This window comes from Saimiri boliviensis, chromosome 2 (genome assembly GCF_048565385.1).
Source record: "Saimiri boliviensis isolate mSaiBol1 chromosome 2, mSaiBol1.pri, whole genome shotgun sequence".
NCBI lineage: Eukaryota > Metazoa > Chordata > Mammalia > Primates > Cebidae > Saimiri > Saimiri boliviensis.
This window is the reverse complement of record NC_133450.1, coordinates 93,616,866-93,640,400: the sequence shown is the minus strand read 5'-3', so window position 1 is coordinate 93,640,400 and position 23,535 is coordinate 93,616,866. Positions and strand designations below refer to the sequence as shown.

The following is a 23,535-nucleotide window of genomic DNA, read 5'->3' as shown; positions in this document are numbered from 1 at the left end:
GTTAAATGAACAGCTCATTATGTGGTGTAAGTTGTAGACTTAACGTGTGTACCCCAGCTTGTCTGAAGTAGTTGTCAGAATTTCTGCTATTTTAACCAGGTAACTGAAAGAGTAACATAGGATAATGCAAATCTTATTTTCTAAAACCTTTAGTTGGCCTGCCCTTTGTTCTCATCTTTGTGTTCAACACATTTGTATAAACTGGCAAGCTTATCTTTATCTAAGTAACTGATTAAAATGTTATTAAGGTCAGGCCAAGCACAGAGTTTTTTCATACATTATTAAGATAGTTTCTAAACCATTAATTGGCAATTTTGGGGTTTATTGCTTAACCTTTTTTTTTTTTTTTTTTTTTTGAGACGGAGTTTCGCTCTTGTTGCCCAGGCTGGAGTGCAATGGCGCAATCTCCGCTCACCGCAACCTCCGCCTCCTGGGTTCAGGCAATTCTCCTGCCTCAGCCTCCCGAGTAGCTGGGATTACAGGCACGCGCCACCATGCCCAGCTAATTTTTTATATTTTTAGTAGAGACAGGGTTTCACCATGTTGACCAGGATGGTCTCGATCTCTCGACCTCGTGATCCACCCGCCTCGGCCTCCCAAAGTGCTGGGATTACAGGCTTGAGCCACCGCGCCCGGCCTGCTTAACCTTTTAAATCTTTTCCAATTCAGCCATGTTCAGGATTTATCAATCTTGTCTCCAAGGATAGCTTGTTTACTTTATTGAGTGTTCTGCCAAAATCAGACATTCCATAATGTGCATTGGGTTTCCTGATTTAGTAACCCTTTTATTTAAAAAGGTATTGGAGTGATTTTCTTTGTCATTTTCTTTTAATAGTGACTGGTTTATAGTGGATGGCTTTTGATGTGCCTAAATTTTTTAGTTAGTAATGTCTGGATTTACCTAAAATAAATTCATCAATTTTAATTTGACTATTTCCTGCTATTTTTAGTACCTGATATTTAATAGCTTTTACTTTTTTCCCTCTAACCGTTAGGCGTCTTCTAATAGTGAGGAAAGCAGAAGCCTTTCATGGAACTTGAAATGTAGGATCATGGTAGCTATGTCTGTTGAAGGTAACATACGTCTATCTTTGCGTGGCTGTTTAGGTGGTTGGTTTGTAAACATGTTTTCTAAGGATGGCCATAGCATAGGAGCCTCTACTTGTGCCTATATTTCAGGTTCTGATAATAGATCACCTTTCACACTCTACCTAATACTTCCGTTGTCTGGAAGTCGGTCTTTGGAATCACAAATTTTGAAGGTGTCCTGGTATGTAGTATTTTAATTATGCTAATTACATAATTTACATACTTAAACCAGCTTTCAGTTGGTGAAATCGCAAGGACTGCTGTTTCTTGGAGTTAACCTCCCTAAGATGGTTCTCAGCATTGGTTCTTTCACTATTTTTTTTGCTTAAGTCTCCCTAAGGTTCTTAGTGGTTATTTTGCTTAGGTTTCGTATTACTGAAAGTGATGGCAAAAGAATAGAGCTTTTTTTTTTTTTTTTTTTTTTTTTAAGAACTTTCTTTTTTTTGGCTACTGTAGACTTAAACTTTGTTACTATATCAAAGCTACGCTTATTTGCAGTTCACCGTAATCATATCTGTACTTTTGATGTTTCTTCTGTCACATACTCTTTTTGCAGCTTCAGAAACAAAACTTTATAATTAAGTCCATATCATGATAAAGCATCCTGGATTTTGTGTTTCAGAGTACTAGTGAACACAAATAGGACAATATATACTGTATATATGAAGGATTATTTTGAAAAGGTCCAAAGGGAAGAACTCACAAGGACTACTTATATAAAGTTATTTATGTTAAGAGAAGTAAATATTTGACAACATTGTACATTGGGCTCTGTGTTGGGCTCCCAGATAGATGGGAGAACGTACATTTGAAAAGGGGAGTTACTCATTTGACTTAAACTTTGAGTAGTATAAAACTAAACTTTGCATAATAAATGAGTAAAAATCTTCAGTGAATGTTTTCTTAAGCCATAGTTCTTAAGGTACAATTTCACAGAATGATAAACACATAAGATTGTGAATGTATTAAAGCAAATGCCTCTTAATTTCAGTAAATCAGAATGAGAATATTTCTTAATTTTATTGGATTCTTCATTTACTTGTTTTTGGAATATGTGTGAGATTTTGCTGTTTATTCACAATTTTGCTGTTTATATGGACGTCAGATGTCTTTGCTTTTTCTTAAATAGCAGTGATAGGAATTTCCTTTGGGAATATGAACATTAAAATTGAAGTGTAGAAGAGCCTGCATGGTTGGCTCATGCCTGTAATCCCAGCACTTTGGAAGGCTGAGGTGGGATCCTTTGAGGTCAGGATTTTGAGAACAGCTTGGCTAACATGGTGAAATTTCATCTCTGCTGAAAATATAAAAATTAGCTGGGCGTGGTGGTGGGCACCTGTAATCCCAGCTACTCAGGAGGTTGAGGCCAGAGAATCACTTGAGCCCTGGCAGTAGAGGTTGTGGTGAGCCAAGATTGTGTCACTGTACTCCAGTCTAGGTGACAGACCCTGGCTAAAAAAAAAGTAGAAATGTAGGTTGTAGAAGTGTAAGGTCAACTGTAACCCCTAATGAAAGAATATTGGTTTCTCAATCAGTCATACTGTGGTTGGAAAGATACACTGTTCATTTAAAAAAAGAATTACTTTTTAGATTAGCAAATTTCATTTAAAGTCTGAATTTTTACTTACTATTTACTAATCAGTTTCGTTAGTTGCATAGCTGACAGACTTACACTGCTTCTGAAAACTAATATTCCAATATTCAGCAGGGTATATAGTTCTGTGGTAATTAATGGTTATATGGAGATTTTTATTACATTATCCTTTGGCTTCTATTTGTAAGTACTATGTAAGTCTAAATTTCTTTATAGGGTGGTCTTTTCTGTGTTACTTTCAAGTCTTGCTTGAGTTACAGAACATTACTAGAAATATGTTTAACTATCTTTTATTCTGTTCAAATTTTGTTGCCTTTCCTGAATTGGAAGATTCATAGCTTTCAACAGTTATTGAAAATTCTCAGCCACTGTGTTTCTTTGTTCTTTCCTCTCCTTGAATTCCTGTTTGATTGATTGGACATTCTCATTATATCCTTTATGTCTGTTAGTTTTGCTTTTATATTTTCCCTTATGTATCATTTTTTTGTGATACATTGTCAGTTTTTTGTCAAGTTTGTTTTGTTCGATAATTTAACTTTGTATAGTTATCAGACCATTTAGCTTTTAATTTCTGGTTGTGTGTCTCTGTGTATATTATGTATGCACACAGATAATTTATAAAGTACAGGTTCTAATTTTTTTTTTTTAAGACGGGGTTTCACCATGTTGGTCAGGCTGGTCTTGAACTCCAGACCTCAGGTGATTCGCCTGCTTTGGCCTCCAAAGTGCTTGGATTACAGGCGTGAGCCACCACGCCCAGCCAACTTTTGTTTTTTAAATGAGTGTTTTCTGTGTATCTGATTTCTTTTACAACTCTAATGGCTGAAATTTTTGTTTTAATTGTCTCTAACATTCTGTTATCAGTTCTTTGAGATGTACTCCCTGTTGATATGTGCTACTCTTGTTCATTTTGACTGGAAGTTCACCTTCAGCAGGAGTATATCTGCAAATACTATACTGTGCAGACTAGACTGGATAGAGGTAGTTATTTTCCAGAGAGATGTTTCCTTCCTAAGAGTTTTTTTCCTGAGTCCAAGGGCTTTCGTGGTCCTTGAGCCAATTTTTTCTTCTTTTTGTTAAGATGGAGTCTCACTCTTGTCGCCCAGGCTAGAGTGCAGTGATGCGATCTCAGCTGTCTGCCAGCCTCTGCCTCACGGGGTCAAGCAGTTGTGCCTCAGCCTCTAGAGTAGTTGAGATTACAGGGGCCTGCCACCATGCCAAGCTAATATTTTTGTATTTTTAGTAGAGATGGGGTTTCGCCATGTTGGCCAGGCTGTTCTCAAACTCTTGATCGCAGGTGATCCTTGAGCCATTTTTATTTTAACATTTGTGGTAATATTTGTGGAGGAAGACGGCAGTTGGGGTGTTCTGGATAGGTAGAGGCTGTAGGTGCAAATACCAGAATTCATGGTTGTAAAATCTTAATGGAGACTTCTGTCTTTTGAAAAAGCAAACAAGCTTTCTCTTCTTGTGTCTTTTTCTTATTTGTGAGCATTACTTATTAAATCTGTTTTTAAAAATAACTGATTTGAAATGGCAATGTGATAATATACCAAACTTTTTGTATGTATTTGGGCTATTTTGCATTTATTTGCTGTTCTTCGACAACGTTTAAAAATTAGTTTCCATAAGCAAAACTTTCAGTAGTCATTTTTGATAGCATTTGATGTTCTCATTTACACATCTTAGTTTGTGAGTTGTTTTAGGTATCATGTCTTTTCTGGGGATAAGCAAGAATAAAACATTTATCTTGCTTATCCCCAGAAAAGACATGATACCTAAAACATTTAGTCATTTTAGTACTTCCATTGTTGAGTGACCCAAGGTGATAACACCTAAAAGTTATTTTATTAATTAGCCTATTACATTCAGCTTTAACACCCTAGCTAAACTTTTCCAAAGAATGATACATTTTTGTGAATCACAAATCTTGAGATAGGTTTTTCTATTTGCTGGTAAATTAAATTTAAATTTAATTGATTACGAAGACTACCTTGTGGTAGTGGGATTGGACAGATCTGTTAAGGTTAGGGTAGAGGTATGACCCCTGAGAGATGTTATAGGGTGATGTCATTTTGGATCAAAACTACAAAGAACTAAAAGAAATAAGGGGCTAATGGGAGGTGTTTATCCCTGCTTTTCAAGCATAGGCTGAATGCCCACCCAGCTGGGTATAATCTCTGAGTGGCTAGTTGGATTAGATGGCCCTTTCTAACTCAGAAATCTTCGAAAAGGAAAAGTAGGTGAAGATGATAGATTTTAAGGGGAGAAAAGCTTCTATACATGGTGCAGCTGTTTTACAATTGCATTATTGGTGTGAACTTCATGTTGTAGTGTTAATTTTTGAACAGTTTTGGTGACTTACGTTCTTTTGTCTTTGAAAACTGATTTTATGTGTGGATTTGAAAGACTGGGTATTAAAGCTTTCAGTTTGTCTAATTATAAATTAGATTTCTTTACAGAATAAACTTTTAACCAGATTATTTCCCATGGAAGTGTTTTTAAATGAGCAATACCTTTTCCTGAGAAAATGGGCTGGTTTGAGCGTGATGAGAAAGCAGAAGTCCAAAAGATAAGTTCAGCAGTTACTAGCTCTGCAATTTCTTTTCATTTTCTTGGAAAAGCTATTCAAATGGATTTATCTCTTCTCATATCAAAGGGAAAAAAGTTTGCTTAAAAAATAGAAGTTTTATTTGTTGTGACATGATACCTAATGGAGAAATTACATTTCATTACTCATTTCTGGCATTAGTTGTTTTCATTTCAGATTGGGGCAGTAGTCCTTTAGAATGGGTATTGCTGAATAAGGGTGTGTTAATAAGATGTGAGTCATAGCAATAACTGTGTTGCAGTTTAAAAGGAGAAGTTGTACCATAGCTTTGAAATTTTAATGTGGTCTCTAATTTTAGAAAAGATGTTGTAAAGGAGGTTCCCGTGTTGGGGAATTCAATGTTTGGATTTACTCGTTGTCTTTTGCTTACTTTGAATGTTTTTCCTCTTATTTTAAAAGATAATTGTATAATTGTATTATGCATTGTGGGACCATCATACTTGCGTGTAGTGACTGATTAGGACAGTAGGAATTTAGATGACTTTTTGCATTTTGATGGCCGTTTCAGGAAATGATTAATACTTTGCCTATTTTTCTCATTGAATTTTTTGTCTTTTTAAATCGATTTGTAGAATCATTTATTTTTAAAAATTCTTACTACAAATGGAATATACTTATAAACATTTAAACATAAAACTATATAAAATAAGTCTATTTTCTTGTGTTTTCAAGTACTTTGTATTTTTTCTTTTCTTTTCTTTTTTTTTTTTTTTTCCCCAAATAGGGTTTCACTCTGTCGCCCAGGCTGGAGTACAGTGGCATGATCTTGGCTCACTGCAACCTTTGCCTCCTGGGTTCAAGTGATTCTCATTGCCTCAGCCTCCTGAGTTGCTGGGATTACAGGTGCACGCCACCACACCCAGCTAAATTTTGTATTTGTGGTAGACACAGCATTTTACCATGTTGGCCAGGCTGGTCTTGCACTTCTGCCTCAAGTGATCCACCCACTGTGGCCTCTGAAGGTGCTGGGATTACAGGTGTGAGTCACCATGCCTGGCCCTCAGTACTTTATATTTTTTTATGTTTAAAACTTTATTTGGATGTTTTATTTGATCTGAATGATTCAGCCTTCTACTGAGTTGAAATAGTGTAAACTAAATTTTTATATGTATTTGGATTTGTTTTAGATTTTGAGTTCAGTTATTATCTATTTTCTTATCTTTACCACACTGCAGTATGTTGCTGCCTTGCTGTATTAGTTGAAACCATTTACTGTCTCATAGAATTCTTTGCATGTGTATGTACGTAGAGAATAAGTGCTTTGGAATTTTAGGAGGAGAGCTAGCTATAGACATGCTACTTGAGCTGGAAGAGGAGAATCATATCGAGGCTCAAGTTAGGTTTTTTTGCTCTAGTTAGGTTTGTAGATACCATGTAGTTCCTTTCTGAGCAAGATTATAAATTCATTTTAAAGTCAGCAAATTTATTTTTGAATACTGTCAAATATCCTGCATTCAGAAATGTAAGTGGAACATTAAAATGAATGCAACTTATAAGAATGAAAAAATTAACAATAATTATAATGTGTTTTATAAGACCTTATAAGACCTTCAACACTCTTTTTTTTAAGACGGTGTCTCCCTTTGTTGCCCAGCCTTGAGTGCAGTGGTGAAATCATAGCTTACTATATAGTCTTTAGCTCCTGTGCTCAAGCAATCCTTCTGCCTTATTTTCCTAAGCAGCTACCTAAGCAACTGGGACTACAGGTACATGCCACCACATCCAACTAATTTTGTATTATTTGTAGAGACAGGGTTTTGTTATGTTGCCCAAGATGGTCTTGAACTCCTAATCCCAAGCAGTTCTTTCTCCTTGGCCTCCCAAAGTGCTAGGATTACAGGCGTCAGCCATTGTGCCTGGCCACCATCTTTTTTACCCTTATTCTCAGCTAATGACATTGCTTTTCATTTCATAAAAAGAAAAGTAGCATTAGGAATAGGATTTTCTCAAACGTCTATACCATTTACCTCCTTTCTGTCCTGTGTCTGTGCTTTTATATTCTTCCTTCTTTGTTTCTGCAGGTGAACTGGCTGTGCTACCATCTAAGGCTACTCTGTGTACTTGTATGCCAAATTCTGTTCTTTCTTGCTGTTTGAAAACATTGCCTCTCACTCTTGCATCATTAGTCTTTCCCTTTTTTACTGGATCTTTTTTTTTTTTTTGGTCAGCATATTATCATGCTGTAATTTCTCCCATCATTATAAAAACCAGACTCTTAACTTCATATTCTCCTCCAGTTTCTGTCTTATTTCTCTACATCCCTTTACATAGGAAAGCCGCTCTAAAGAGTTGTCCACACATGCTAGAGTTCTTGTAACTTTTTTTATTTCCCAAATGGTGAGGCAACTGGAAGAGTTCTCTGACTTTTAAATTCATTTCAATCAGGTTTTGATCATCACTGCTCTACTGCTTTGGTCAAAGTCACCAGTAACATCTATGTTGCTAAATTCAGAAGTCAATTACTAGTTTTCATTGTATTTTACTTATCAACCGCATTTGACTGAATTGATGTATCTCTCCTCCTCAACAGACGTTTATCTAGCGTCCAGGACAGCACACACCTGGTTTTCTTTCTGCCGCTACTCAGTCTCCCTTGAGAGTTCTTCATCTTCCATTGTTGAATTTCAGTGCTTCAGTCTTCAGACTTGGTATCTCTCTACTTAAACCCATTTGTTTGGGATTTTATCTAAGTTTATGGCTTTAAATATAGTCCATTTGCTGAGTACTCGCTGAATACTTCCAAATTTATATCTCCAGCCTTCACTTCCCATGTGACCACTCTTACTTAGCTGTCTACTGGACATCTCCACTTAGATATCTAATTCCTTGTCCTTAGCCTTAACCATGTCCCAGCTACGTTTCCCGTGTCTCAGAAAAGGGCATCTCCTTTGTTTTTGGCCTAGTCTAAAAGCTTTGGAATTGCCTTTGGCTTTGCTTATTCATTCATATCCCACATCCAGTCCATCAGCAAATCATCTTGGCTCCTTTATAAAGTATGAAAAATTTGACCACCTCACCTGCTACCACTATTTCTAAGCTATTTCAATGGTCTCCTAACAGTTTTCCCTGCTTTCACTTTCTCCCTACACCCTTCCCTACTCAGACCCCTCCAGTAGTTTCCCCATATTACCAGGGAGTGCTAGCCACAGTCCTTTTCCTGTAAGAAACTGCATGAATTGTTAACCACAGCCCCTGTCTCTTTCAAATTCTTTCTTTGACCTTGTCAGTTTATCCTTTTGTTCATTCTACCTGAACCGCATTGTCTTTACTGCTGTTGCTCAAATATAGCAGGTTTGTTACGGTCTCAGGATCTTTGTGCTTGCTCTTCCCTCATTCACTCTGTTTTCTCTTTACTTAGGTATAGATAGCGACATGGCTGTTTGACTTATTTCAGGTCTTTATTGAGATGTCATTTTTTAAAAAATGAAATCCTCCCTGACCATTCTACCCTGAATTTTATTTTTATATTTATTTATTTATTTTTTTGAAACAGAGTCTTGCTCTGTCTGTCAGGCTGGAGTGAAGTGGCGTGATTTTGGCTCACCTCAACATCTGCCTGCGGGTTCAAGTGATTCTCCTGCCTCAGCCTCCTGAGTAGCTGGGACTACAGGCGCGTGCTACCATGCCCGACTAATTTTTTGTGTTTTTAGTAGAGACAGGATTTTACTGTGTTAGCCAGGTTGGTCTTGGTCTTCTGACCTTGTGATCTGCCCGCCTCACCCTCCCAAAGTGCTGGGATTACAGGTGTGAGCCACCGCGCCGGCCTCTACTCTACATTTTAACCATTAGGAGTTCGAGACCAGCCTGGGCAACATAGCAAAACCCATCTCTATATTAAATAATTAAAATATAAATAAATAAAATTAAACGACCGTCCACTTTCCTTCTTCCTGTGCTCCTTATTTCTCTTCCCTGCTTATCACTATTCTTACTACTTACTACCCTTTTATATACTGCATACTAGTTGTTGGTCTCTCTTAACACTTACTAGAATGTTAGCTCTGTAAGTGCAGGGTATGTGGCCCTTTTACTGCTGTCTGCTCAGAATGTCCTAAAACAATCCTGCATGGTCAGTGCTTAATAATGAATAATAAAGACTACTGTAGAAGAGAGTTGGAGTGACATATTCATAGGTTTGATTTAAGCTGGGTTTTGAAGTATAGGTGGAGATTTCATACAAAGGACTAGGCAGAGATTTTTCGATTTGATTGCAGGGATAAGGTGAAATGCCTTAAATTGAACTTCAGAAAGTGGTTCCTTTGGTTGCCCAATTTAAAATCTGTAGTAGCCTCTTACTGCTGATTTTTCCCATGTGGTTGACTGCTGATCTTTTGTAGCTGGTTGTCCCTTATTTTCTTCCAAATGTGATCTAAAACTCTGTGATAGGAACCTATTCCTGTATTCTTGTTCTTAGCAAGGGGTTTCCTCATTTATGGAACCTTACAAGCGTGACATGTGGGACTTGTCTTAAGAGTCCTCACTCATTTTCAGATAGTTGCATTTTTTTATTAGTTGTTCCACCCAAGTATTTGTCTGTGTTGAAATTGATTTACTCTCATCAGATCTACTTAGATTACTGAAAAGTCGTTTTAATTGGTCTCCTTGCAACTATTTTTAACCTATCCATTGGGTTTTAAATTTTGTTTTTTATTTATAGATCTGCCTAGTCACTTTTGATAGTTTCTGTTCTTTGCTCATTTTTGGATTTCTTCTCTATGTATGTTATTAATAGAATCGGTGTCTGAATTCTGGTATCTTTTTTTTTTTTTTTTTTTTTTTTTGAGACGGAGTTTCGCTCTTGTTACCCAGGCTGGAGTGCAATGGCGCGATCTCGGCTCACCGCAACCTCCGCCTCCTGGGTTCAGGCAATTCTCCTGCCTCAGCCTCCTGAGTAGCTGGGATTACAGGCACACGCCACCATGCCCAGCTAATTTTTTGTATTTTTAGTAGAGACGGGGTTTCACCATGTTGACCAGGATGGTCTCGATCTCTTGACCTCGTGATCCACCCGCCTCGGCCTCCCAAAGTGCTGGGATTACAGGCTTGAGCCACCGCGCCCGGCCCCAATTCTGGTATCTTAAGTCTTTGAGGATCTAATTCTTTAGCTTGTTTCTGCTGCCTCTTGCTCATGATGGCTTATAACATGTTCTCTCATTTTGTATTGTGGGCTCAAATCTGGATAATAATTTTTGAAAACCTTAAGGAGCCTGGCTTGGCAAAGGATTCCACCAAAGAGGTTATGCATTTGCTTTTGCTATGAGTACTCTGGGCACTACCAACCGGGGGGCGACTTAAATTTTTTGGCCGGCATATCCAAGGTCATGCAAGTAGTTTGGATCCTAAAGCTATGTGAGAAGAAAGAAACTCATGGTTAATAATGTTTAAAAGTAAGGCAGAATGGGGACTAAAAGCCAAGACTCTTGCCTTCCATTTTACTGCCTCATTATGTTACCATTTACTGATCTTAAAATAATTTGCTTTTGCTCAGGATGTATCTGCAATGTAGCACATATTACAGGTTATCAGCTACATCAACTACGTGATGCCTTATCTTTAATTTAAATTTTAGCAGGAGGAGTTCTTTGTAGCTAAATCTTCTTCGGAATGGAAATCTGATTAAATGATACTTGGCTGCCAATAATAAAGTTTTTATCACTGTAGAGTGCTTACCAAAAATCATTTTTCTTAAAAAAAGGTTAACTCGTCTGTTAAAAAAACAGACAAGTATTATGGCTTTAAAGAATGGGAAACATGGTATGAAGAATGGCATGGTTGGAATGCCAAGTATTTAGATTCAGTGATCAGATTACAGAGAGATTCAGTGTGATCAGATTACAGATGGTTTTTTTTTAAACTTATAAACTTATAACAAATAACCTGCAATAATAGCTTTCAGCTTAGGCCTCACAGCTACTTTTGTAATTTTTTTTTTTCTATACACATTTTTATTAATAGAAGATTAGTTTCCTCCTCCCTCCTCCACAGAATAAATGTTGAATAAATATTTAAAGAATATGGGCTTGAAGAGGCGCCAGATCACGAGCCTGCTAGGGTGCCATGTCTCAGTCCTGTTGTGTTTTGGAGGTCCTGGTTGCTCGTGCTTGGTTGGCCCCAGTTCTACTTACTTTTGTAATATTTTAACTGTATTCAGATAATCAAATAAAGCTCTTACAGGCTACTCTGGGAGCCTGTATATCTTAAAGGTGTATTCATTTAGTTGTTCAGACATTGATTTATACAGGAACTTTTAGGAAGTTACGCATTTCTATGGTGAAAACTACCTTTCTCTCAACTTACTGTTTTTTTTTTTCAAATGTGTCAGCTTGCTTTGTATGTTTTTTGGTGTACATCAGTGGAAAAAGACTTCCACTGTGTTCAGATTTCAGTCTTGAATTTTGATGTATTAAGTTTTTGCCGATGGTTCTTTTGAGTCACCCGAACTGGTAAAATTGTGTCCATGGAAGGACAGAAATATTGATAAAATTGGTTTCTTTGTGTCATTTGTTTTCAATGTTTTTGATCTGCAGAAAAGAATAGCAGAAGCAAGAGCAACTGAAACACCGTAGTAGTAAGAAAATAGAATTCAGAATTTTGAAATTTAATACTTATCAAACTGCCTCAATTTTTTTCTCATAATATTAACAATAATTCTGTCTTTATGTGTTTAAGCTTTTAAAAGTTTCATATTGTACATTCAGATTGGTTACTTAAATTATTCTTTTTTTTTTTGAGACGTAGTTTCGCTCTTGTTACCCAGGCTGGAGTGCAATGGCGCGATCTCGGCTCACCGCAACCTCCGCCTCCTGGGTTCAGGCAATTCTCCTGCCTCAGCCTCCTGAGTAGCTGGGATTACAGGCATGTGCCACCATGCCCAGCTAGTTTTTTGTATTTTTAGTAGAGACGGGGTTTCACCATGTTGACCAGGATGGTCTCGATCTCTCGACCTCGTGATCCACCCGCCTCGGCCTCCCAAAGTGCTGGGATTACAGGCTTGAGCCACCGCGCCCGGCAAATTATTCTTTTAATGTGAGTTTTTTTTTTTTGTTGTTTTTTGGAGACGAAGTGTTGCTCTTGTAGCCCAGACTGGAGTGCAGTGGTGTGATCTGGACTCACTGCAACCTCCGCCTCCTGGGTTCAAGCAGTTCTCCTGCCTCACCCTGTTGAGTAGCTGGGATTACAGGCACCTGCCACCACGTCTGGCTGATTTTTGTATTTTAAGTAGAGATGGGGTTTCACCATGTTGGCCAGCCTGGTCTCCAACTCCTGACCTCAGGTGATCCACCTGCCTCAGCCTCCCAAAGTGCTGGCCGCACCCAGCTAATGTGAAAATTTCAAAGTTGAACAATTAATTATACAGTAAAATGTTTGTAATAATCTCCCTTCAAAAAATGTAATGATTCTCATTTTTTGGGTATCATCTATCTGTGTATATAATGCTCATCACAAAACTTTTAGTCTTTCTGCTATGTAATGTATTTTGCTGCATTACAGTCTTAATTATTTTAAATGGTTATGTGATGTTTCTTCACATGTCCCACGCTGAAGCAGTTTCATTATTTTACCGTTATATAAACAGTGTGCTCTGTCTTTAAATACATATAAATATATTATCCTTTTTGGTTAAGCAGTTCTATTGAAATTCTAATAATTACTGCCAGATTTTTGTCACTTAAAAGTTTAGGTTTCACTTTTTTGTTACATTAGTGTGAACAGGTCATTGTGCCTTCTGAGAAGTTTATAAAATTTAAGTGATGTGTCTCAGTTTTTGTATTGAACAAATAAAAGTTATAGGAGGGCAAGTAAATAGAAATTAATTAATTAATTATTTTTATTTATTTATTTATTTATTTACTTGAGACGGAGTTTTGCTCTCGTTACCCAGGCTGGAGTGCAATGGCGCAATCTCGGCTTACCGCAACCTCCGCCTCCTGAGTTCAGGCAATTCTCCTGCCTCAGCCTCCTGAGTAGCTGGGATTACAGGCATGCGCCACCATGCCCAGCTAATTTTTTGTATTTTTAGTAGAGACGGGGTTTCACCATGTTGACCAGGATGGTCTCAATTTCTTGACCTCGTGATCCACCCGCCTCTGCCTCCCAAAGTGCTGGGATTACAGGCTTGAGCCACCGCGCCCGGCCTTTATTTATATATTTTTGAGACTTGAGTTTTGCTCTTGTTGCCCGGGCTGGAGTGCAATGACACGATCTCGGCTCACTGCAACCTACGCCTCCCGGGTTCAAGCAGTTCTCCTGCCTCAGCCTCCCGAGTAGCTGGGATTACAGGGCATGCACCACCACACCTCGCTAATTTTGTATTTTTAGTAGACACAGGGTTTCTCTGTGTTGGTCCAGCTGGTCTCAAACTCTCAAACTCCCAAACTCAGGTGATCTGCCTGCCTTGGCCTCCCAAAGTGCTGGGATTACAGGCGTGAGCCACTGTGCCTGGCCTAGAATTTAAAACTATTTGATTAGTATTTGTAATACACACTCTGATGAAACACAATTTACATATTATTTATACATATTGTTAACTTATTTTTATAGTTCTTTTAAGACAGGGCAGGAATGAAAAGTCTCATTGTCGAGCAGGGTTTTAAACCTGGGGCGCATGCATAGTCTTCAGGGAATCCAGAAACCTGAGCTTATATGTAAAATATAGTGAGTGTGGATGTTTTTTTATTTGAGAAAGAGGTTCAGTATCTTTATCAGTTTCTTGAAAGATTTACGCCCAGGTAGAAGATAAAAGACAGTGGTGTAGAATGTGGTTTTAAAATAGTTTCGACTTGCTTTCCTGTCATTCCATGGAATTTCTCTCCTGATTCTCTTGACAGAAATCTTGTTTACCACCACTGGCTGTTTATTGCGTTAGGATTGGAATCTATTATGACTTACATGTGATTAGGTTAAAGAGGTAGCTAATATCTCAAAGGGTGGGCCAGGCTGGGTGTTACATGACTGTAGTTCTAGCCACTTGGGCGGCTGAAGTGAGAAAACCTCTAGAGTTTGGTGTGCTTCAGTGTGCTGTCATAGGGATTGTGAATAGCCACTGTGGTCCCGCCTGGGCAGTATATGTATAGAGATCCCATTTCTTAAAGAAGTGTAAAAATGTTACACATTTTTGTGATAACTAAGGTTGTGAGTTAGCAGAAATCGCCAGTATTATTTCTTTGATGTGTGAAAGAATATGAGCCTCTACATGACTCTCAACTCAATAAACATGTATTGAATTGCATACTGTAGACTTAGAAAATTTAAACGACCTGGTTCTTATCACCCAGAGCTAAATTAGCTTTGTCTCAACCTCTCCCCTCCTTTTATTTTTCAGTTTTGCCTCCCTGCTTTTAAATCTTTCTGTGTTTGTTCTTCCTTGAATTTTCTTCAATTTCATTCCCAGTTCCTTTTTGCCTCCTTTTTCCTCTTTATATGGCTTTGATGCTCATGGGTAGATGTGAATCTAAGGTATGTAATTGGTATTGTATTGATTCAGTAAGTACTTGTTTTGCCTTTTTAAAATAAAGAATATATGCATATATTTTGTTTACTTTTTTTTTTTTTTTTTTTATTTAAGTTCTGGTGTGTGGAACATACAGGTTTGTGACATAGGTATACACGTGCCACGGTGGTTTGCTGCACCCATCAACCTGTCATCTACACTAGGTATTTCTCCTAATACTGTCCCTCGCCTAGCCTGTCACCTCCCAACAGATCTGATGTGTGATGTTCCCCTCCCTGTATTCATATGTTCTCATTGTTCAGCTTCCACTTAAGAGTGAGAACATGTGGTGTTTCATTTTCTGTTCCTGTGTGTGTTTGCTGAGAATGATGGTTTCCAGCTTCATCCATGGCCCTGCAAAGAACATGAACTCATCCTTTTTTATGGCTGCATAGTATTCCATGGGTATATGGGCTACATTTCCTTTATCTAGTCTATCACTTATGGGCATTTGGGTTGTTCCAAGTCTTTGCTATTTTGAACAGCACTGCAGTAAGCACGTGCACATGTATCTTTATAGTAGAATGATTTATAATCCTTTGGGTATATGCCCAATAATGGGATTGCTGGGTCAAATGGAATTTCTGGTTCTAGATCCTTGAGGAATTGCCACAGTGCCTTCTGCAATGGTTAAACTAATTTACACTCTTATCAACAGCGTAAAAGCATTCCCATTTCTTTGCATTCCTCTCCATCATCTGTTGTTTCCTGACTTTTTAATGATTGCCATTCTAACTGGTGTGAGATGGCATCTCATTGTGGTTTTGATTTGCATTTCTCTAATGACCTGAGCTTTTTTAATGTGTGTGTTGACCACATAAATGTCGTCTTTTGAGAAGTGTCTGTTCATATCTGTCGCTCACTTTTTGATGGGGTTGTTTGCTTTTTTCTTGTAAATTTAAGTTTTTTGTAGATTCTGCATATTAGCCCTTTGTCAGATGGAGAGATTATTCCATCTCAATGGAACAGTGTTCAAAATTTTTCTCCCATACTGTAGTTGCCTTTTTGCTCTGATGATAGTTTCTTTTGCTGTGCAGAAGCTCTTTAATTTCATTAGATCCCATTTGCCAATTTTGGCTTTTGTTGCCATTGCTTTTGGTGTTTTTGTCATGAAGGCTTTGTCTATGCCTGTGTCCTAAATGGTATTGCTTAGGTTTTCTTCTAGAGTTTTTATGGTTTTAGGTCTTACATTTAAGTCTTTAATCTGTCTTGAGTTAGTGTGTAAGGAAGGGGTCCAGTTCAGTTTTCTGCATATGGCTAGCCAGTTTTCCCAACACCATTTATTAAATAGGGAATCCTTTCCCCATTGCTTGTTTTTGTCAGGTTTTTCAAATATCGGATAATTGTAGATATGTGGCATTATTTCTAAGGCCTATGTTTGGTTCCATTGGTCTATATCTCTGTTTTGGTATGAATACCATGCTGTTTTGGTTACTGTAGCCTTGTAATATAGTTTGAAGTCCAGTTGTGTGATGCCTCCAGCTTTGTCCTTTTTTAAAATAAAGAATATTTTATGAATTTCTCATAAACAGAATTTAAAACTTGAGTACTAAGGCAAATGAGACTGTACCCATGATTCTGTCACAACTTCTTAGTTACTGAACTTGCATTTATAAAATGTTTTGATCATATAAATACATATATGATTTTGACTTTTTAGCAGTATTGAATTTAACAAAGTTTTAGTGTTCATGGTTTTAATACCTAGATTTTGAGTTTACATTTGCTGATTTAAATCATTCTGATGTTGAATGTTTTATTTCTTCTTTCAGTTTTAATGTAATGTTGCTGTGAACATCTTTCTATGTGTTTTTTCTTGCAAATAAATTTCTAGGGATAAAGAATTGGGATTATTGGGCTAAAGGAATGTGAGCTTTTCTTCTTCTAAAAAAAAAAAAAACAACCAAACAGGATATATATACAGAATGTGCAGGTTTGTTACATAGGTTGTACCATGGTGGTTTGCTGCACCTATTGACTCATCCTCTAAGTTCCCTCTCCCTCTACCTTCACTCCCTTACAGCCCCCCTGGTGTGTGTTGTTCCCCTCTCTCTGTGCATGTGTTGTCAATGTTCATCTCCCAGTTAGGAGTGAGAACATGTGGTATTTGGTTTTCTATTCCTGTGTTAGTTTGCTGAGGATGATGGCTTCCAGCTTCATCCATGTCCCTGCAGAGGACATGATCTCATTCTTTTTTATGGCTGCAGCAAACATTTTCTTAATTCTTAATGTCTTTGTGTCTAGTTACGTTCCTTTAAATGCATAGTGAGACTCAGGTGAGCTCAAGTGAAGGTGAATTGAATTGTGTGAAGAGGCTCTCCCATGAAAATCCAAAGACAGAAAGCTTAATTCGTTTAGGCCTATATATGGGACCTGGAAAAGGAAACTAGAAAATCATCAAACATTTGAAGAATCAGTGCTTCAGAATTCTTGTGGTCTCATAGCCTCTTTTCTCCTTGAACATTTGCTACTTTTCCTTTCTGCATAGGTGAATTTGCTGTGCTTGATCATAATTTCTGCTTTCCTAAGACATAGGTTTGCACAGGGCTGCGGCTTATTCATTAGGCCTTTTTGACTTTGGCCCCTCTTTTGAGCTGCTTTTGTTGCTGCTTAGTGCCTTAACACCTATTCTGCACCAAAGCAAAAATGTGAAACATTCCAACTCATTGTTTGGTGCCTTTTCTTCTTCAGCTCCCCAGCTATGTTGAATAGGCTATGTATTCTATGGATGCTGTGTTTAAAATAAAATTATTGGCTCTTTAAACCCACTCCTGGTTGACGAATCACACTTAGGCAGGCACAGTAAAATATGTCTCATTTTAAAACCTGGATAGGATAGTTCATGTTAATTTGAATTATCAGGGAAACAATTGTTTATGAAATTTCTTTTAGTATTTTGTTAGCACATGATTCCTTTTCCCCCTCGCTGTAACTTTTTCTTGGCAAATCTAGAGTTTAATTAGTACTACTAAAATTGCTTTTGGAAGTGTGAAATGTCACTTCAGTCATAAAGATTAATAGCATGCCTGTTGAATAAACGACAGTCATTCTTTGGTATATGCGGGAGATTGGCTTCAGGACCCCTGTGTATACCTAAATCCAAGCATACTCGAAATCCTGGAGTAGTCCCTGTGGAACCCGAGAATACAGAGTTGACCCTCTATATACTTGGATTTCATATCCAGCGAATACTGTATTTTCAGTAACAGTTTTTTAAAAAAAAAAAAAAGCTTTGTGTAAGTGGACTTGTGCAGTTCAAATGTATGTTGTTACAGTTCTGGTGAAGTCTTATATTCAGTAAGCTCACATTTATCCAATTTAAAATCAGATATTTTCTTAGGTGTAAAATAATTCTTAGAATAAGTTCCCTGTTTAGGTAGAATCTGGTTTCTTTATTTAATCACTACATATCAAGACTCTCCAAATTGATAATTTAAAAACTTTAAAAATCCTCGGATTTATTTTTACATTAAAAGTGCAGAAGTTAACTTTCATTTGCTTTATTTTAAGTGTCTCCTGGTGTTGACTTATATCTGTATTCTACACCTTGTCTTTTTCTACAACACATTTGAGATCATATAAGAATACAAGTCACTTTTACATGGCTTAGGCGTGTTTGTAGGAGCATCGGTATCTAGAATCTAAACATCAGAATCATTTTTGCTTTGAGATTTAATTTTAGCAGGAACTACCTTCCATGTAAGTGATATAATACCTATATTCAAGGCAGATGTTGGTAGTCAGGTTAAATCTTTTTTCCCCCCCTGTACTTACTGGGTTAATGTAAAAACAGGGCTGATGTTCCCTCGATGAGGTAAAGCCTTTTATTTAGCATTGTGTAGAATAATGATGGCAGCCTTGCTTTTGCTGTATAACTTGTTTTGTGCAGTACGGGGTGCCTTTAAAAAATTGAGATAAGTTCCTAACTTGTAATTTATTTCACTATTTTAGTGTTTTGAGACAAGGCCTTGCTCTGTTGCCCAGATTGGAGTGCAGTGGCACAGTCACAGCTCATGGAAGCCTCGACTTCCAAGGCTCGCGTGATCATCCCACCTCAGCCTCCCATGTAGCTAGGACTATAGGCTCACTTCTCTATGCCCAGCTAATTTTTTGTATTATTATTATTATTTTTTGTAGAGACAGGGTTTTGCCATGTTGCCCAGGGTGATCTGGAACTCCTAGGCTTAGCTGTTGTGTCTTCAGGGTCTTAAAGCCACTTTTGTAGTAGGTTTTATTTTAGGCTCAAGTGATCCATCTGTCTCAGCCTCCCAAAGTGATGGGATTCAGGCGTGAGCCACTGTGCCTGGTCTGTAATTTATTTTAATGCCAAATGCCACATCCTAACATTCTGATTTTGATTTTATTATATTTTTATATCCTTGATAGATCCCATCACATCATCAGGCTGATAGTCATTGCATAAAGATGCAAGCAGGTTGTGACTGGTCTTAAATCTGTAAATAAACCACCTCTTTTTGTGTGTGTGCATTTCAGAATATGACACTTTTAATGAATGTCCAGTGAATTGATAATAGTTAATACCTCTTTATTTTCACATGTAGTAGTAGTCATCAACACTGTACAATAAACAAAAAATAGTTAACTACTAATAAATAAATATGGATACTGGGGGAAAAGAAAGTAATGAATATTTAAATTTTTCATCTTCAGTTAGGATATTTTGACATGATTTAGAAATGGAAGGATGTATTCCACTCTTTCTAGTTACTACTCATCTTATTTTTCATAGTATATATGAATTGTAGTTGGCAAAGAAATCAAGTATGTGATTTAAATAACTAACCTGTTTAGATTTGTAAGTCAGTTTAGATTTGAAAGAGCAGCGGTTTTGATTTTAATTTTTATAAGACTGACAGGTTCTCTCTTTTTTTTTTTTTGTTTCCACCTTCTCCCCTATTTAGGTTTTATAGGATTACGTTAACAAAAGTGCCATGGAGTTTTATGAGTCAGCATATTTTATTGTCCTTATTCCTTCAATAGTTATTACAGTAATTTTCCTCTTCTTCTGGCTTTTCATGAAAGAAACATTATATGATGAAGTTCTTGCAAAACAGAAAAGAGAACAAAAGCTTATTCCTACCAAAACAGATAAAAAGAAAGCAGAAAAGAAGAAGAATAAAAAGAAAGAAATCCAGAATGGAAACCTCCATGAATCTGATTCTGAGAATGTACCTCGAGACTTTAAATTATCAGATGCTTTGGCAGTAGAAGATGATCAAGTTGTACCTGTTCCACTGAATGTGGTTGAAACTTCAAGTAGTGTTAGAGAAAGAAAAAAGAAGGAAAAGAAACAAAAGCCTGTACTTGAAGAGCAGGTCATCAAAGAAAGTGACACATCAAAGATTCCTGGCAAAAAAGTAGAACCTGTCCCAGTTACTAAACAGCCCACCCCTCCCTCTGAAGCACCTGCCTCAAAGAAGAAACCAGGGCAGAAAAAGTCTAAAAACGGAAGCGGTATTGTAATCTATTTAATCTATTTAATTTTATTGTATGGTTTGGAGCTTGGAATTGAGATATTCTGTTTGGTGCGTACATAGAATGTTTAATACTGAATCGGAAACCAAGATTATTCTTTTCCTTATATGTTTGCTTCATTAACATTAATTGCTGGTAGAAATTAATACTGATCATAAAACAGCACTTAAAACCAAACTTCAGGGCCAGATTTAGGGGCTCATGCCTGTAATCCTAGGACATTGGGAGGCCAAGGTGGGAGGACTGCTTGAACCCAGGAGTTTGAGACCAGCCTGGGCAACCAAGTGAGACCTCATCTCTACAAGAAATTAAAAGAAAAGAAAATTAAGTAACCCCCCTACATCTTATTAATATCCTACTTTGACTATTTTACTAAAACCGCTTAGGACCTGTAAGTATAAGCAGTTATGAACTTCTGCATTTACTTGAACCAGCCCTTTCTAAATCATGTGATAAGAATTAAGATGAAAAGCTAAAGTAAGGTATCATTTCTCACCCTGATTGCTTCATTTTGCGAACATTTGACATATATCTGTTTTATGCTAGGCATTATGCTAGGTAATAGGGCTACAGAGATGAATACGTTTTCGAGGGAGTCGTGGACTAGCTGTAGACACAAGTAAGTCATTATAAAAGGTTTAGTGTAATAATCTAGGTATGTCTAAACCAGTGTAGGAATTTTAAGGGAGGCTACTTAAAGCATAAAATGCCAGAAAATTTTAAAGTTTGGATAAACACTAGTTAGGTTTTTTTGGGTGGATGGGGAGAGGTAAGATAGAGATTCCAGGGAGAGGGGGTTGATAGGTACAATGGAAAAAACTTGGCAAATGGCATGGTGATGTGTGAAACTGTAAACAGTTTGTTTTACTAGAAAGGACATATGTACTGTTAAGTCATTTTGTATGTCTTAGCCTGTAGAAGGTTATATTGGATTTTTTTTTTTGAGACGGAGTCTCACTCTGTTGGCCAGGCTGGAGTGCAATGGTGCCATCTCGACTCACTGTGTTTTCTGCAGCCCAGATTCAAGTGATTCTCCTGCCTCAGCCTCCCGAGTGGCTGGAATTACAGGCATGCACTACCACGCCCAGCTAATTTTCACAGTGTTGGCCAAGCTGGTCTTGAACTCCTGACCTCAGGTGATGCACCCGCCTTGGCCTCAAAAAGTGCTGAGATTACAGGCGTGAGCCACCGCACTTGACCCGGTTATATTGAACTTTAAATATTTGCATGGCAGCTAGGATCAAGGCATAGTAAGCATAAGCACTGTATGTTTTACTTGAGGAAGAATACATGTAAGCCAGTAACAAAATGTGATTTATGTAGGAGATAGAGAAAGTATAGAGGAAACACAGAAGCTAAAGCAACTACTACGTATGCTGGGGTGAAAGCCTTTATAGAGGAGGCAGTGCCTGAGCATTGAATCGCTTCATTAAGCAAATAGTGGGGTCTCCTTCCCCATTGGCAGACTATCATGTAAAGGCACAGAGTGCAAGTGTACAGTGTATTGTTGAGCCATAAAATGTGAAGTAGAGAGTGGTAGGGAACAGAGCTGAAAAGATGGCAGTGGCTAGATCATGATGGTTTTTGGGTGCAGTGTCAAGGAGCTAAGACTTCTTAGGTTAGTCACAGTTGAAGATTTTCAAGCAGTTTAGTTACGTGGTCAGATTTCTGTTTTAGAAAGATGTTTTTGGCAGAGCTTACAAGAACAGATTTCATGGAGCAGTATTTGATGGCAGCAGACTAGTTAAGAGGTTATTGTAGTTTTCTAAAATTAAGATGTAGGCCTGAACTTGGTAGTGACAGAAGAAATAACGTTGAGAAGTACACAAAGTAAGAATGACATGAAAAACCTCATTATATAGAAATGTGACAGATAAAGGAGAAGATAGGATTAAAGCTGATGTCCCAAGCTCAGAGTTAGGTTAGGGCTGGCAAACTGCAACCTGTGAGCCACATGTAGCCCATTTCCTTTTTTTCATACCTATGAACCAAGAATAGTTTTTACATTTAAAATGGTTGGGAAATAAATCAAAAGAAGAATATTTTGAGAAGTGTAAAAATTTAAAGAAAGTCAGATCTCAGTATTCATTATATATGCAGCTACATTGATTCACTTATTCATAATACGTTTATGACTGACTTCCATGCTTCAGTGGCAGACTTGATAGTTGTACCAGAGTCCATATGACCTACAAGGTCTAAAGTTTTTACTGCCTGGCCCTTTGCAGAAAAAGTATGCCAGCTTGTGCTTGGCAGATGGTTGGTAGCACTAAGATAGGTAAAACTGGAGAGAGACTAGATGTGTATGGAGAAGAGAACACTTTTAGTTTGTGTTTCCGGTGCCTATGGGGCCATCTACATAGACAGCAACTCAAGATGCAGTAGGTTTTGTAAGTGTAGAAAAGTAGATTCAGAAGCCTAAGCATGAAGGTAATAGAAGTCATGGTATAGATATCCCATCTAAGGGAAGTATTTAAATTGAAGCTCTAACCCTGAGAACTAGCAGTATTCAGTAGAGGCAGTTCGCAAAGGATACTGCAAAGGAATATTTCAAGTATAAAAAGACAATTATTTTATTTATTTTTATTGTGGCAAATGACATATAGCATGAAATTTACTGTTTTAACAACTTCTTAAGTGTATAGTTGTGGGGTGGTAAGTACATTCACATTCTTGTATAATCATCACCACTAGCCATGTCCAGAACGCTCATGTTCTCCAAATGAAACTCTGTACAAATTATATACTAATTCCCCATTCCACCGGCCTCCCAGATCCCCTCAACCTACCCCCACCCCCACCCCCATCCCCACCCCCATGCCCCGACAACTACCGTTTTACTTTCTGTCTTTATGCATTTGGCTACTCTGGGAACATCATGTAAGTGAAGTTATACAATATTTGTCTTTTTGTCATTGCTGTATTTCATGTAGCATGATGGAGAGGAGAGAGTTTTAAGAAAGGGGTAGAGACCAAAAGTATAAAATGCCAAAGAGTAGTCAAATAAGGATTAATGGCTGTTTGTACAATATGGCATTTGGGACACTAGGGGATCTGAGTTAATCTTTTCATGGAATGAAAGAGGTAAAAATTAGGTTGCAGTTAGTTGAGGAATGATTTGTAGAAAAGAAACTAAGAGTATTTTGTCAATATGTAAGGAAATGGATGTGGGATGCTGGGAATTACGGTGATGGGGAAGGGTTTTCTCTTCCTCCTTTCCTTACATTACTCCCTGCCTTACCTTCTTCCTTTTTC

The 23,535-nt window shown here is 37.6% G+C and overlaps 1 protein-coding gene across 17 annotated transcripts in view; it reads left to right on the top strand.

The window, feature by feature from the left end:
• KTN1 (kinectin 1) overlaps positions 1 to 23,535 on the top strand; it is a 114,491-nt gene that overhangs the window by 18,073 nt on the left and 72,883 nt on the right. For 16 of the 17 annotated variants that reach the window (XM_074393915.1, XM_074393911.1, XM_074393909.1 and 13 more), the window contains one exon: positions 19,707 to 20,259. In XM_074393915.1, coding sequence (XP_074250016.1) covers positions 19,737 to 20,259 — 523 coding nt within the window. In that variant the 5' untranslated portion in view covers positions 19,707 to 19,736. Of the gene's footprint in view, positions 1 to 995; positions 1,075 to 19,706; positions 20,260 to 23,535 lie in introns of all 17 variants that reach the window. The other variant, XM_074393900.1, reaches the window with a different exon arrangement.